The 16,762-nt window shown below is 42.2% G+C and overlaps 1 protein-coding gene across 3 annotated transcripts in view; it reads left to right on the forward strand.

The window, feature by feature from the left end:
- LOC145285770 (uncharacterized) overlaps window positions 1-14,041 on the forward strand; it is a 35,407-nt gene extending 21,366 nt beyond the window's left edge. For 2 of the 3 annotated variants that reach the window (XM_080134119.1, XM_080134120.1), the window contains exons 4-5: window positions 12,278-12,348; window positions 13,742-14,041. In XM_080134119.1, the coding sequence (XP_079990245.1) occupies window positions 12,278-12,348; window positions 13,742-13,863 (193 nt within the window). In that variant the 3' untranslated portion in view covers window positions 13,864-14,041. The remainder of the gene's footprint in view (window positions 1-12,277; window positions 12,349-13,741) is intronic. The other variant, XR_013869069.1, reaches the window with a different exon arrangement.
- Window positions 14,042-16,762: the final 2,721 nt, after the last annotated feature.

The following is a 16,762-nucleotide window of genomic DNA, read 5'->3' on the forward strand; positions in this document are numbered from 1 at the left end:
CAGCAGACAACATCTGCATATATTGATGATGCGTACGTGGACGTGGAAATTATGGCTGTGGCGAGTGAGAAAGAGCATCTCTGCAACTTTGTCCTCCTCAGCAAGGAACCGGAAAGGCTACAGGATGGTGCATGGGTGCTCTGCAGGTCTGGAAAGAGAATGACGTCCTATGTTGGAAACAGGGAAACAAGGTACCGGACATGCTCCATGTTGCTACACGGCGAAACATAGTTGGGTACATCCCTGTGGACGGCTGGCTTCGTGTTGCAGTGGCGTTCATCAAGCGGAGAGCGTTCGATGTTACCACTGGGTCGGATGATGAAGTTCATGATGCCCCTCCCAACACAATGCTCGGGGAAGTCCTTACCAGAGTGCGCGAGGAAGACCCAGCACGGGGCAGATGGTGCGTCGACGGCCGAGACCTCAGTGTGTGGGTTGACGTGAGCTGTCTTGCCACTGGCGTGTCGTTAGTCCATGATGATGCGATGTTGGAGGATGCTTGCTGGCTACAACCAGAAAAGAAATCCCAGCATATAAACCTGGAAGAGTTCGATGCCGTCATGAAGGGAATAAACTTGGCAATCCTGTGGAAATCGACTATCCTAGAATTTATGCAGCATTCGAAGCTGACGGAGGCCTATACAAATTTTCTCGGTTACCATTTTGATTAACAAACTCGGTAGCTGTGTTCCAACGCTTTACGCACAATATAATCACAGAACACAAACTCAAAGGTACCTTTGTTTGCATACATGATATTGTCATCGGAGGCAAAACTTATAAAGAATTGGACGAAAATATGAAAGTATTTGAAAAATTTGTTGGTCGTCTTAATCTGCAACTTGTAGCAAAATGTAGTTGCACCACCCACCTCTAGAAGAGAGGGATTTCTTGGCTGTAATAACCGTAGAGAAAGAAGGAGAAAAAAACAGAAGAAAAACTCACTTCTTGCAGATACGTGGTTCGTCGCAAAGAACAATCCAACTGTGAGAACCACCTGCACACAATCTGCAGAACATTACCTGGCAACTTCCCAGAAACCTGCCTTTATAGCGGCGTGGAATTATATATTTGCATAATCGCGCGAGGGCAGACACGATTCTACAAGAATTGCATGGGGTCAACGCCAATAAAACCCCATGGACACCATCTTGGAACTCTTTCTTCCGCTCATCCCGCAACACTACAGATGTATCCGAGGTAAGTTCTTTATTTCTCTCCATTTCGGTTATTGCTAATTCTGCTACAAAACTGATCCCTTAAAAATGTGAATATGGTATGACCAAACTAAAGTTTTTAGGGCATCTATTGGAAAATGAAATACTCAGCCCTGATCCAGAGAGACTCGTACCACCAATTCGAACCGTAGGAAGTCACTCAAATTAGCCTTAAGTTTCTTTTCATACTATTTACCATCCATAGAGAATTTCTCCGATCGAATTTTATCTTTATTATCATTACATCATTTCCTATTACTAAAAAAGTCAACAATCGATTTCAAATAATAAAAGATTAAATTTGTAAGGTTTCAGTTGCAGCTATTGAGGATGAAGTTCCATTCACAATAAAAACGGATGCATCTGCGACAACATTAGCAGCCTGCCTTTCTCAAAATGGACGACCAGTAGTGTACTTTTCCAGGACTCTGGCGAAGTTGGAGCGTCGACACGTAAGCCATTGTTGAATCTGTGCGTAAATAACGTGATCTCTTACTCGGTCGACATTTTACCATAATTACTGACCAACAGGCCGTTTCATATATGTTTAACACTCAAACACCAAACCACATTAAAAATAATAAACTACTTCGATGAAAACTTGAACTTTCCAGCAATTCTCTGGCAAAATGGAGTTGTGATGACTCATTCAACTCCATACCCTTTAATCGGCAATGGACACTGCAAGAGAGTAAATAGTACAAATTGGAAAACGATCAAATTCGCCCGTAAGACCAGGCAACTGGATGATCGTCATTGGCAAGAAGTACTTGACATTGCTTTGCACTCTATTAGATTTCTCCTTTGTACAGCAACTAACACAACTCCATCTGAGAGAATGTTCATGTAGTGAAGTAGAAAAAAAAAGAAATTTAAAAAACACAGCTGTTCCATCCAAAAGGTCGAGCTCTTCAACGTCCAAAAATAATTCACCGTTACAAAAAGAATTCGCCGTCACTTCTTCCAACCGTCGTTTCACTCTCTGTGCTCTTCACCCCTGCTTAAAAAAAAAAGTACCGTTTATATGCTGCCCATTTCTCCACTTATGCAAATTGACTATCAACCAGAGCCATCTAGTTTTCCATTTCTCCAAACAGCCAATTTGCAAAGGGGGACAACTCAAACCACACAGATCCATCTAGTTTTCCATTTCTCCAAACAGCCAATTTGCAAAGGGGGACAACTCAAACCACACGCCCCCTTGATCTCCACGATCATCACATGTAAATTCATCACGTAGTCGCTCGACCAACATGGTGATCGTCTCTCTCGCTGCGATCTCCGCGGAGCTTCTTCGTGAACGTCGTTACTTGGCTCGACGTCGCTGTCTTCCTCTGATGACACCACTACCGGCCACACATCAAGGATGTGTCGAGGGATGCCGTCGATAGATACATTGTTCGCGGACTGGACACTTGTCACAATGCTCCTCCCCCAGCGTGTGGTACAGCGAGCATCATGCGGTTTGATCCACACTTCCTCTCCCACCCGCACAGTCGCTCGCTTCTCGCCTTCCTCCGCGGGTACTTGTGCAGTTCGGGGATGCCGCCACTCGTACTTGAATACTGCCCTCTGCGGCACTGACTCCACTTTTTGCCCTGACTTTGGAGCCATATTATACCAGAAGACAGCTTCTGGCGGCGAAATCTGGCCCCTTTCAGCTATAGCCTTAATGGTCCTGTGATGCCGCTCCACAATTCCGTTTCCGCCTGGTCTATATGCAGCCCTGAAATAGCGCCGCACTCCCCACTTATCCAACACATTCTCCATGGCAGCTGAGCGAAAGGCAGTTCCATTGTCCATTATCACTTCCGTCACTGGATCCCTCTCCAAAAACACCTTTTCCAAGACCTTTGCAATTTCACCTGCATTTTCCGCCTTGATTTCCCTCCAAATGGCTACTCTTCCTGGTCGACAGTCGACCATTGACAGATACGGCCTCTGTCGATAGTGCGTTACGTCTATCGCCAACCTGCTCCAGTTCTCTGCCACCTGAACCTCACAGCTTCGTGTCTACTCGGCGCAGGGACGATTGATTGACACCGGCTGCATCTCTCAACCACTGTCCTAACGGCCTCCTTTGTGATTCTGGGGTGCACCTTCCTGGCCAAGAACAAGGTTCTATCCACTCCAAAATGGTGCATGTCATGCAAATCCTTCAGAGTGTCTTCATTGCACAACATATTGCGACAGCCGCCTCATTCGGCGCCTTTAGCCAAGTCTTCCGCACCCTCGTCATCACATCTGCTCTGTTCTTCGCTGAAGGAACGATAGTGACCATAAGTTGAAGATCAAATTCCTTAATCAGCTCCCTTAACATCATCAATCGACGCTTTACTAGCATCTCGGCAGCGCCTTTTGTCTTCACCCTCCTTTCTCCTGTAGCTTCGGACTGGATCCAAGAGAACACAGTGGCTGAGTCGGTCCTCACCTCAACATTCTGTAGCCCCCATTTCAAGGCTAAGTTGATGCCCTTCATAACCGCATCCAGTTCCGCCACATTTATGTGAGTCACGTCGTCCTTCTTCCGCAACCAAGCAGCATCTTCTGCAGTAACACCACCTATCTCCAAGGTGACCCCCACTGCTATACAGCTTGCATCACACCACACAACACCTTCTGCACTGTTGGGTACATGCCAAACACCTCTCACTGGATCCTCCCTCTTCACCTCTTCAATAATCTCTCTCATAATGTTCACAGTCTCTTTATCAACTCCATCCTCCCACTTCGCTCCACTAGCTAGCCTTTTGATATAACTACATGCAGTCCGTAGCCATCCTGCAATAGGGTAATGGCCTACCAGTCTTCCGCATATTGAGAAGAGTTCTCGCCTGCTCAATTTTTCCGATACATCCGGGATCTCATTTCCCCTCCAGAACACTAACCGTCCTATCTGGTCCTTTCTTAGTTGGAGCCCTAACACAGCTCCTCCCTCCAACGATTCCGGGCGTTTTGCAATTAGCCCAAAGGTGTTGAGGTGTTTTACTATGTCCTCCGCAGTTGTTACCGTCTCATCCACCAAAATATAAACAATGTAGGAACTGGTGGCTCTTCTGACTGCGTCCTCCTTGCTTAGCACCGTTTTGAGGATCGCTACCATGATTTTTGGTGCAGAATTCAGGCCAAACCCCAACCTAGTCAGGCAGTACGTTCGGCTCTTGTATCTGACCAGCTGGTATTTCCAGAATTCCTGTGAAATGTGGATCTGTAGGTATGCAGATTTTAAATCCACAAATCGTCGCAGCCTTCTGAATCTGCCTCAACACCTTTGGGCTTCTGAATCTGCCTCCACTTTCGCATGGTCTCTCCGCACACGTCCATCACATCGCATCCCGTGTGACACGCAACATGTACGTTCAGCTCGCTGAAGTCCAGTACTGGCGGAACTTTTTGTTTTGTGAGCTGAACAACCGCCATTAACGGCAGCACACCTTCCACCTTCTCCGTCCATAGTCTTAAAATCCCCTCTGAGATCCATCAGCCCACCTCCTTCTCAAATTCAACTCTTGTGCCTCCTCGCAACGTATGCTCGTAGTATTCCACTCTGTTGTTCAGTATGGGAGGTTCTCTCTTCCATGCCCACTTGACTGTCCATTTCTCACCATCAAAGTGTGCAGAGAAATCCTGGTCCTCTATCGTGCAACTTTTGTCTAACCCGGCCGTTCCTGTGACACGTTTTTCGAATTGCACACCTGCAGCCCCTTGATGTCCTCTAAATCTCACGGAGTTCCTATATACCGTAACGCCCCCTAGTCGAGCAATCGCGTCCATCCCTAGCACCACATCGACACCCGTGACAATTTTGTTAATAACAATCGCCTCGCATCCCACGTACCATCAACCGAACGATACTTGTGCCATTGCACTTCACCTCTCTGCCGTCAACTGCCGTAATGCTGCTGGTTCCATTGCATGTGTCAACCATGTCTTTAGTGACAATTGTTGAAGTACAGCCCGTGTCGACAAGGGCTTTTGTACTTCGTCCATTTAGGGTCACCTCTACTTGTGGTGACATACCCTGAAGCGCCTTCATCGAATAAGTGGGGTAGCCACCGGCGCAGTGGCTTCCCCCTGTTCGTTTTCCCTGGGGACAGAATCTGCTGATGTGGCCGACTTCCCCACAGCGGTAACACGTGACTTCTGGCTTTAGCTCCCTGCACTTCCTCGCCATATGGGGGCCTTGGCATCGGTAGCATCTGCCAGAGAACCTGGGTCTCTGCCACAGTCCTCTCTGCTTTTCGTCCTTCACAATTTCCTGCTGCAGTTTGCTTCGTTGAGCGACAGCTACGATTCCCTGCTCACTCTCTTTTTTCCTGGCCAGCACCCTAATCAACTCCGCCACCTCCATAGTATTTACACCGGGCAGTTGCTGCAGAGCTATAGAAATATGGTCCGGGAAGCCATTGATAAAGGCCATCTTAACCATCTGTTGACGGCCTCCTCCATTCCTGCTAGTCCCGTCAACCTCCTGATATTGTTGGCGTAAACATCGACAGGCTCTCCGGTCCACACCATACGGCTTAGTTTGCCATATGCCACAAACGGTCCTTCAGTAAATGCTTCCTTCAACTTTTCATCAATAGCGTCAACAGACAGTCGATCCTCCTCCCGCATCTCCAGATATAGGGCCAGAGCATCACCATCAAGATACAGCGGTATCAAGCTGGCTACATCCGCGATGTCCCGCAACTTAGCGACAAGTTTAACCTTGGTCAGTCAGGTTATAACATCTCCCTCTCCAGAGAACGTCTTAAGCATTTCACTGCTGATCCTCTTTGCTTCCATAGTTCCCGCCGAAATAGCTTGTAGTGAAGTAGAAAAAAAGAAATTTTAAAAAAATATATAAGATACAGCTGTCCCTTCCAAAAGGTCGAGCTCTTCAACGTCCAAAAATAATTCACCGTTACAAAAAGAATTCCCCGTCACTTCTTCCAACCGTCGTTTCACTCTCTGTGCTCTTCACCCCTGCTTAAAAAAAAGTACCGTTTATATGCTGCCCATTTCTCCACTTATGGAAATTGACTATCAACCAGAGCCATCTAGTTTTCCATTTCTCCAAACAGCCAATTTGCAAAGGGGGACAACTCAAACCACACAGAGCCATCTAGTTTTCCATTTCTCCAAACAGCCAATTTGCAAAGGGGGACAACTCAAACCACAGTTCAGTTTTTCGAGAAGGTTGGGTGCCGGATATACCCTCCCTGAAAGGTTGCAAGGGGCCCAGCTCTCCTTACAAAGTTTGTCCGTCAATAATAGTGTTAATATCTGCAACTCCCAATTTTGCCAAAATTCTTTTACCTGACGGCCGTCAATACACAGTCTCGACAAAAGACCTAGCTCCCACTCCTGGCACTGACCCATCCTTTACAAACCTGAGATCTCTTGTCTTCACTGATCATTGTAAACCACCCTATCAAATAGCTCTTAACTGGGGGTGACTGAACCCTCTAAGAATAATGACACACCAAATGGTGAATCTTTCTCTTCAGTCAACAAAACGAAGTATCCAGAAAAAGAAGAGTAGCAGAAGTCAGACTCGAAGAACGGCGCTTTGAGATTTCTTCCAGAATCAACAAAAACAGAACATCATCCGTAACCCGAAATGTAAATAAAAATGTGACGGATAGTGTTATGATGTGATGCATAGCGTTAGTACGCATGAGCCGTATAGGCTTAAAAATAATGTTGGAAATTAGCGCGTTCGTTCGTTCTGTTTGCTGTTCGTTTGTTATGCATCCCTATTGGTTGTATTTTATGTTGAATAAAACATTTTTGCTCATTTAAAAATACCTTCATTTTATTACAAAGAAATAAAATATTTTATAATTATAGCATTGTTTGGTCATTAAATCAAATTGTTATGAAGCTTTGTTAATGTAATTTTTTGTTAAAATCTTAATAAAAGTATTGTATGTAAACGATCACAAAATTTTCAATGTTTTATTAGAAAAGCATTAGCTATCGTGACGTCATATTAAAATGTTTTGTCTCCTATTCATGCCAGCATTTATGCACATTGGTTGTCCATCGAATCCGCTGATGACGTTTTACATCTCATCTATGAATACGAAGGTGGCTCTGCAGCCTCAGCCTAGAGGCATAAAGTCTTGAACATTGGGGACATTGGAAGTCAGTTGTTGTGATCGCTGCTGAGGCTGCTCTGCGGTGCCTATCTCTGGCAGCAGTGAGTTTCTGGCATCGAGCCTCTTCAAAATTGGCTGCAGCTCTATGAACTGAGCCTCGCCAATTTAGCTTGTTCATGGCATAACCCACCAGATCTTTTGGTTTGATGTAGCACCACTGGATATTGGCTTTGACCGTCCTTATAACGCAGTCTCCGTCGACCTTGGTTTCGTTTGCCAGCTTGGAGCTCCCCGTACATCAGGCGTCTTGGCATCCGACACTCCTCCATTCGAATAACGTGTCCAACCCATCGAAGTTGAGCTTTGATGCTGTTGGTCATTGCATGGTCAAGGACCTCCAGATTGTATGGTAATGCGGTCCTGCCACCTAATTCTTAAAAGAGCTCGCATACGGAAAAACTCCCGTTTCTTGATATGTCTGCGATACAGTGTCCACGTCTCGCAAGGAGGGAAGAACCACAGCATTGTAGACCTTCAGTTTTGTAGATAAGCGGATGTTGTGTTCGTTGAGCACTCGATTGCGGAGTCTGCCTCAGTGTTTGACTTGCCTTCCCAATTTTAGTGTTAATTTCTCTGTCCAAAAAACCATCAAAGAATATGGTGCTCCCCAGATATTTGAAATGTTCCACATTGGTAAGTGGTGCGTCGTCAATTGTGATGGTAGGGGGAGTGAGAGTATGGTGCATGCTGGTGGAGCACCTCTGTCTTTCCAAGACTGATTGTCAGGCTGAAGAGCTTGGATGCCTCAGAGAAGTGGTCTAGCATCTGCTGAAAGTCTTGCTCTGTGCGTGCCACTAGTGTGCAGTCGTCAGCAAAGAGAACCTCTTGGAGGAGATTTTGCAGACTCCTCGTTTCCGCTGTTAGTCGACGCAGTTTGACCCTTCCTCTGTAGGCCAGCAGGGTATCTTAGTGTGGTAGTAAGGTCAACCGATTTGGTTGGTCTTAATTTCACAATCGGGTTGATATGTCGCCGCTTCGTCCATCTTTCGTGCTAGAAAGAAAGCAATTCCATGCACACAAAAGAAAGAAATAACTCGGTGCGCTGTTCTACTAATTACATTCAAGGTAAGATATAAAAATATATAGTTATATACAATTGTCCATAGTTCAATGTTGATTTTGACAGACTCCGCTGAGTCAAATTAGGTTAATTTCTCGCAGTGGAATGATGCGGGAAGTGAGGGGGTGGCAACTCTTCAACTGTGCTCGACTCTGCTCCAAACTTCAGCTCAACTCTGTCGATTTCAACTTTGGGACCCGTTAATATACTCAGGGAAAGGGTGAGACCGGGGCCGTTACTGTGGCCAATCGTATCCAATTACGTCACCCCCAGGGGAGGTTCGCTCCTCCTCGTGTACATCTGTGGTTCTGAAAACGCTCTCACGCCTCGAAAAGGTCATTCCCGCGACCTCTGGGTTGTGAGCATTGTACTCAAAGTATAAACATATCCATTTTCGAGTTACCATTACAAAAAAAAATGATATTGTCAACGATTTTCATAACAATGAAAATCACAATCCAATCTTTCTCTCAGCAAAGTCTTTTGGTGTCGCCCGGGCACACAAACGATAATTAAAGAATAAAAAGAAATCAGATCTGCCCGGCTTCTCCGGCATTTCGGGAGTATTGACCTCTCCCCGTGGAGGAGGCCATTCGCCACCTAGGACGGTCACGTCACAGCAGGTCGAAGAGAACGCCGTCCAAGCGGTAACGAATATAAACCTCCTTCTCTAGATCTTGGACAACATGGGACATTGAATAGGACCGGGGCTAGTACGCAGCCCTGCTTCGCGCCATTGCTGATCTGTAAAGCATCCGTCACATTGCCATTGGAGAGGACCCAGTCATGCCACATGGAAGAGCCTAATCATCGACACAAACTTTGAAATTCATCCGAAATGCTCGAGGATTGTCCAAAATGCCTCCCTGTTGACGACGCCAAAAGCTTTGGTCAGGTCAGAGGCTTTTTCTGTTCAATGCATTTCTCTTGAAGTTGTCTCACGGCGAATATCATATCTACAGTGCTTCTGCCAGGCCTGAATCCGCACTGTGCCTCAGGAAGGGTCTGTCCAGAGACTGCGATGAGCCTGTTTAGGATGACCCGTGCAAAGATCTTTCCGGCAAATGAGAGGAGGAGAAATGCCTCTGTAGTTCCCACAGTCTGACTTACTTCCTTTGTTTTTATACGGGAAGATGATCAGGCCATCACGAAAGTCGTCTGGCATAATCTACTTCTGAGCAGGACATCGTGGAAGACCCCAAGGACGTTTGGGCCTACTGCCTTGTAGATCTCAGCAGGGATACCATCCATTTCCGATGCTCTGCCAGAGCTTGTCCAGTGAATCGCCTTCTTGATCTCCTCAATGGTAGGGGGTTAGCGAGCGAATCCTATATGGGCTGTTGGGGGAACTGATTCAGGGCGTCTAAGTCAACTAACGAGGGTCGATTTAGCAGAGTGCTGAAGTGCTCTTGCCAGCACCTGCTGAAACCTTTTTGGTTCTTGATAAGTGTCTTTCCATCTGATGATAGTAGTGGGGCATTGCCTGAGATAGAGGAGCGGAAAAAGTTTTTAGTGTTGTGAGTGTCAGCACAGTGTTGGACTTCAGCTGATTTGTCCTGCCATCATTGGTCCTGTATTGCTCGGCGATCAGTCTGGACTTTGGCCTAGAGTGTCTTGAGTTTCTCACGTTTGTCGCCATGCTGAGGACGGGTCATTCAGCCACATTATGTAAGCTTTATTCTTGGCATGGATTGTTTCTTTAATTTTTTCGTTATTCTCATCGAACCAGTCAGTGTGGGTTCTGGTCTTCTCCCAAGAACTTCCTTTGCAGTCTCACTGACAGTTTCCTTGAGAGAGGTCCATTTTTCAGTGCTGCCTTCGGTGATTACACGATCTTGGAGTTTCTCATCTAGCACTTGCTTGAATCGTGCCTGGTAGGATGAGTCCTTCAGCCTGGTGACATTATATGAGATCCTAGAAGTCTTGGGTCAGTTTCCGTGGGGTGGTGCAATATGCAGCGCCAGTAAAGCCTTGACCAATCTGTGGTCAGTCCAGCACCTCTAATGGCAGGGGTCACACGAACGTCACTGATGTCTGGTTTGCGATCGATGGTGAAATCAATCATATTCCAGTGTTTCGACCTCGATGCATCTTGTACTTGTCTGCCATCCTGAACAATGTGCTGGTGATGCAAAGGCTGTGTTTTGTACACTTGATAAGGAGGATCAGGCCGTTGTCATTGATTTTGCCTACTCCGTGTCTTCCAAGAACGCTTTCCCGGCTGCTATAGTCCTGTCCTACTCTTGAATTGAAGTTTCCAATGATGATTAGTTTTTCGCTAGGTGGTCAGACTGTTCATAAAATTGCTCCTTGGCATCATCTGGGCTTATAAGTGTAGAGGTGTAAGCGCTGATAATTGTGAAGTATCTGATCTTGCTGAGAAGGATCCGCAGTTTCATGAGGCGCTCGTTGATTTCAACTGGTGACTCAGACACGCTCCTCAGCAAAGTTGTACTGATGGCAAAACCAACACCGTGTATCCGGTCCTCTGCTAGCGGTTTTCCTTTCCAGAAGAAGGTGTAGCCACCCACTCTTGTCTCAGGGATCGCTCATCAACAAACCGGGTTTCGCTGAGTGCGGCTATATCTACACGGTAACGTTAGAGTTCCCTCGCAACAAGCGTCGTTCTTTCAGGTCCTGAAGTGACTGTTCTATCCAGTAAGGTTCCAACATTCCAGTTCCTAAGAATAATCCGATAGTGCTGTTTTATTTCTATTTAAACCTGGTATATCTGTGAGTGAATTTAGATTAAGTTTGTCAGTTGAAGTCTTTTTATAAATATTTTATCACATATTTTCTTATCTCGTTTAGAGTCTTCGTTCTCTTAGTGTACCTATTTCCTTGGGCAATGTATTTTGACCGAAATTTTTTACTATAATGAACTGTAAATTTTAATGGAAGGATGAGTACAAAAAGCATAGTTTCTGACATCTTTATGCGTCGTTAACAGTCGATAAAATATCGTATTAAAGCACAGGTCGGCGCCATTGTCGCTTATTGATTGCTGTTGTCATATTAATGTCTGCTCCTGATATTTGGGTGTCTTTGTTCCTGCAGATGAAAATTGTGTTTTATTTACATGTCATATAGGTTCGATGGAGAGTTTGTATTCACAATATAACAGTTTCAATGCGGCTAATCTTTTAGAATCGGCCAGCTATAATTAAAATATTAGGTTGTTTTGAAATGTCAGGTTTGTTGGAAATCAGATAACGTTAGTCTGCCTTATCTCTCTTTCTGAATAAAAATCTTATGAATCTCATATTTGTTATGTGTGTGTGTGTGTGTGTGTGTGTGTGTGTGTGTGTGTGTGTGTGTGTGTATAACGTATAAAATAAATTCTTCCTCTCTACCCGCCCACATATGTCGTATATTTCTCTTTTTGGATTTTTGTTTATTCCTAGTTTTCCCCACTAACAATGCAACTCGCAACAGGTTATGTACCTAGGAAGTTAATGGAAACCGATGGAGCAGATTTGACGGAAATGAAACAAAATATGAAATTTGAGAAATTAAATTCTTAGGCCATCTAAGTACATCCCGTTAGAGACGGAAATAATGACGAGAATAATAAAGAAATTTGTACAGTTTTTAAGTGACAAAAACCTATCTCTGATAATCAGAGAAGCTGCCGATAATAGACACGCGTACATTAGGTTGTTTGGGAATATAAAATTTAATGTAAAATATTAAATCTGATTTATTTTTTGTCTTTCAGCAATAAAAGGTATTAATACGAATTAAAGTTGTTTCTCTTTGTTTTTAGTTTAATCGAAGTATTGTTGGTCTCCCACGCTTCCCTTTAAACTGCCATTTTCAGATTGAAATCACGCAATTTATTTCTTTCTCTTTAGAGAATCGTTTTGTGGTGGATGCATCGCCACTTGTTACGACATCAGAGGTTGGAAAGTAAAATGTAAATTTGGTAAGAAGATTTCATATTTTCTCGATTTCCTTCAATTTCATCAATAAATATAAAACATCCGGGGATTTATAGGCGTTAATCTTAACAAAAACAGTAAGATAAGCTCATATGATAATTTTTAGCGAATAAGAGCAGTACGAGGATAAAAGGTATTGGACTAGAAAGCCTTTCAGCATCTTGTGATCTCTACAGTGAAGGGATGGGATTTTGCTGATTTCATATTGCGAGTACATGCGTTAAAGAAACAATAGCACAGGAAATTCGTAGAAATGCATTGCATTAAATTACTTGTAAAGTAAACACAACGTTGTAGCATTGAAGCGATGGGACACGAGTTGGAGCTTGGCCGATAGTCTCGGACTTTTGAACCTTGTCTAAGCAGAGAGGTACTAGTAATTGGTCCAATAACTCATATATGGCAACAATACTATATGAATTGGTTAAAGGAGGCTTTATAGATTCTATTATATTAGCAGGTATGATAAGTTTTTTAGCATGGTAGAGGCAGACTATGTTTTTGCAGTAGCCTTGACAATGCCTTCTATGTATTTTTCCAGTGCATGTTATCTGTAAATGTAAAGGGTTGAATGAGGGTCTTATTAGGCATGTGAATTTGTGTTTGAAATGGTTGCATATAGTTGTTACAGAAACGAAGCTTTTTCTTAGAAGCATCAAATGTTACAATCTATTTATGTTTCAATTCTACTAGAAACTGAAGTTAATTTTCTAACGATTGAGCCATTATCTTAGATGTGCGTGCGTTCGCTTTGTCTGAATGGTGAAAATAGAGTGTAGTGTCATCATCTAATATGCGCATCTAATATACAGTTGCATTAGGGATGTGGTTTATTAAGGTCAGGGATATATTCTTCCAAGTATTGACCCCTGAGGTACACCCGCATTAATGTTATGTTGTTTGAAGGTACAACCACCGCGGACAAATAGGATATTTCTTTTGTCTAAAAATCTGATTGTATTTAATTACTAGGGCTATGACAACAGAATATTCTTATCATTGTTTTGACTCTCGAGTATATATCCGACACAGTTAGACACAGTTACTCAATTGAGAACCACATCACTCTATATAAAAGCATGTAAGATATCAACGCATACACACTAGAGAGTCAAAACAATGAAAAGAATATGCTGCTGTCTTAACCCTATTAGTTACATCCATGATTACGTGTTGCTTTTACTATTTATTCCTAGAACTCTTCAATCACTCACCATTTTTCTTCTCCTCCTCCTTCTTTCTTGCGCTTGCTCTTAACCCTTTCAACTTATTTGCACTTATCCTTATGTATCTTCTAATTCTAACGATTATTTTCTTTGTCTTCTCATTCTCTTCCTAACACTTTCCAACACACTTATGTTTTCTTTATATTTGTAGCAAGGAAAAAACCTAAAATGTTACGTCATTTTCGTCGTCGTCGAAACAGACAAATCTGGAGGCGTCGTCACCATCTACCAAGAAACAGAGTATCAGATCGGTTGACAAAGTACAAGGGATGAGTAAAATCTATGAATCCACACCAATATAATTTGGTTATGCTACATCAATCTGACATTCGACAACAGAAATTATTGCATAAAATGTATAACGGGCATAATGAGAAAAGAGAAAATTCAGAAAAGTCAATATTTTTTAGCGTTATTGTTCATTGAAATAAATTTCATGAAGCAGAAAAAATATTTTGTTTCTTATAACTATGACCTAAACTTTTCGAAAACAATTTTTTACCCTGCTAGCGATACATACTACGGAAACTCCGTAGGTCTTGTCACCTTACTGCGTGTCTGTTGCAGTGTACACAGAATGACGTTACAAAAGGAGGACGTCCCAAATAGATTACGCCATTCAAATTGTCAGAAGACGATTTTTCATTTTGTCTCTCATGGTGGATGCGTTAACGTCCGGTTCGCTGCTAATTCTCATCATGTTCCCACAAGCCCTCTGACTGCTCTGCAAGTCCTTAAATGTCTTTAGGGTGTCATTAAAAGGTCTTGTTGAAATTAATACACACAGGAGCCTAATTGGTCATCAGTGAAAAAATATGTCCATGATTATGGCTGCTACAACGTCGCAATGCTAAATAGATTTATCACTTCACCGAAGGGATTTTTTATGACGTCACACATATACGACGTCAAAAGGGCTAATACATTAGGAAGTACGTTTCTGGAACGATGAAACAAGACGAGGATGACGTTATCCAATAAAACGAGACATAGACGACCCATGATCTAAAATCAGAGGGAGGGGGCGGACAAGAATTCTTTATATAGACTACCATTCGGTAACCTTTTTAATTTCATGGACTACTGCAGGTATATTTATTAATTTTACGGACCACAACTATAAATGTTGTCAAATAAAGAAAACACATTTATAATGGGGGAAACTTGTATTTTATTTTTATGAAATTAATCCATTAACATTGTAATGAAGTTTTGCACATTTTAAATGTGATATTCAATGAAGAAAAATTTAGAAATGTAGACATCGAATCGTATTAATAAATTTTAAATTAAATCAATTTTTCAATGTAAAAAAAATAAATTTTAATTACGGTCAGTTACTTTATATTTATTTATATGAAAATATAATTATCAAGCAAGTCCTTAAAATATAGAAGACGACATAAGAAATCTAAGGGAGATAACTCTTTTTTTCTGAAGAATGAATCACCGTAAGATAACTTTCATAAGTTATCATTATCGCTCTAACAAAAAAGAACAGTAATAACTAAACATTTATAAGCGAATGAAAATATATTTCAAGTAAGACTGTATTTCAGAGGTAGAAAATTCCGACTATAATCCATGTGGTTGTTGTTTCAATGTTGGCAGAATAAACACCGCTGATAAGTTGTAGATACAGCGAAATACGTGTACTTCGGTAACTATGTTATGTGTGTGTGTGTGTGTGTGTGTGTGTGTGTGTGTGTGTGTGTGTGTGTGTGTGTGTGTGTGTGTGTGTAAAAGTGTCTATGTATAACGTATAAAATAAAAATTAGTGTGTGTTTATTGAACATTCAAAACTTTAAACGTTCGATAAGCTCGTTATTGTTTAATCGGATATCCTTATCTTATAAACTTAATGATAAGGCAACAAACGATTTACAATAATGTTTAAATATGTATGTAATTTCTGCTTTTATTCCATCGTAATTTTCCCATACGTGAATAAAGTTCAGCTGTTTATTTCAGTCGAGAGTCATCTCTTGTTTTATTTATCGTATTTTTCTTGATTTGCTATAAATTGAAAACACATTTTCATCGCTAAATGCATTAAATGGGCGCATTTTATTTAAGATACGTCCAATCATCTGTACAAGAAATTCTCTCCTTGAATCATGCGATTATATGAAATAATTTTGTAGATAATTTAATAGAAATAACAAAAAAAACTTTGTATTTGAAATTCTTATTGATTTTGTTGCACATCATGTCTGAAACATTAATTAATTTTGAGGGCCAACATTAGTAATCCATATTCGTGTTCTTTGATAAGATTGATGATCATCATAATGTTGTTTATTAAGATTGATGGATATCATTGGCTGCGTCGATTAAATACGATCATAATCATTCAAAGCTGTTGACAGATGAAGAATTAGTTAACATTTTCTCATTATACTGCCTGACGCTTCAAGTTTCACACACAATTGTGAGCAGATTTTGCAATTCACTTCTTATTAGACAACGTCTCTGTTTCAATAAATACAATTTTTATAATTATATGAATATTAAATAAATATAGTATTTTGAATTACAGAGTATATTGAATAGATCACATGGTGTGAAATATTAACCACTCCGCCTCAGTGCCATGCAGAGAATTATTTCAGGGCGCGTACCCAAGTGAAAAAAACGGTGTCACAATGAGGCACATGTCTATAATACATCCCTCTGAAAAGGGCAGGTGCTTGGGCACCTCTAGCGTACCCCACTTCTGCACAACTGTGGTTAAATACAATGACCCCACAACTCAATCTTCACTCTTCAATCCTGCAGTCCAATGCACTTCTGACAGCAATTGCTTCTGCCAAACAAAAAAGACACCCTCTCTCCCAAATACAGGCTTTTTATAGGACAAAACCGTCCAAAGTTATTTGCATACTCTTCCCATGATATCTAGTCTATAAATAGACGCAGTGGCCATTCCCTTCTTCTTCTTTCTTCTTTCACTCTCTGAAGCGGGCGTTGCCAGTGGTAAAAGGTTTGCACGATTTTTTTTTTTTACTACACGCCCCCATGATCATTAAAGATCATTCACATCTCATAATCCCGTGTCCAGATCGGCGCATTGCGTTCTCTTTGCGGTCTCTGCATCGGCACCGGTTCATCTTCATCACTCCCTGGCTCAGTACCACCATCCTCATCACCTAAATGGACCACACGCCTTAAA

This window comes from Euprymna scolopes, chromosome 10 (genome assembly GCF_053919585.1).
Source record: "Euprymna scolopes isolate OS-2025 chromosome 10, ASM5391958v1, whole genome shotgun sequence".
Classification (NCBI taxonomy): domain Eukaryota; kingdom Metazoa; phylum Mollusca; class Cephalopoda; order Sepiida; family Sepiolidae; genus Euprymna; species Euprymna scolopes.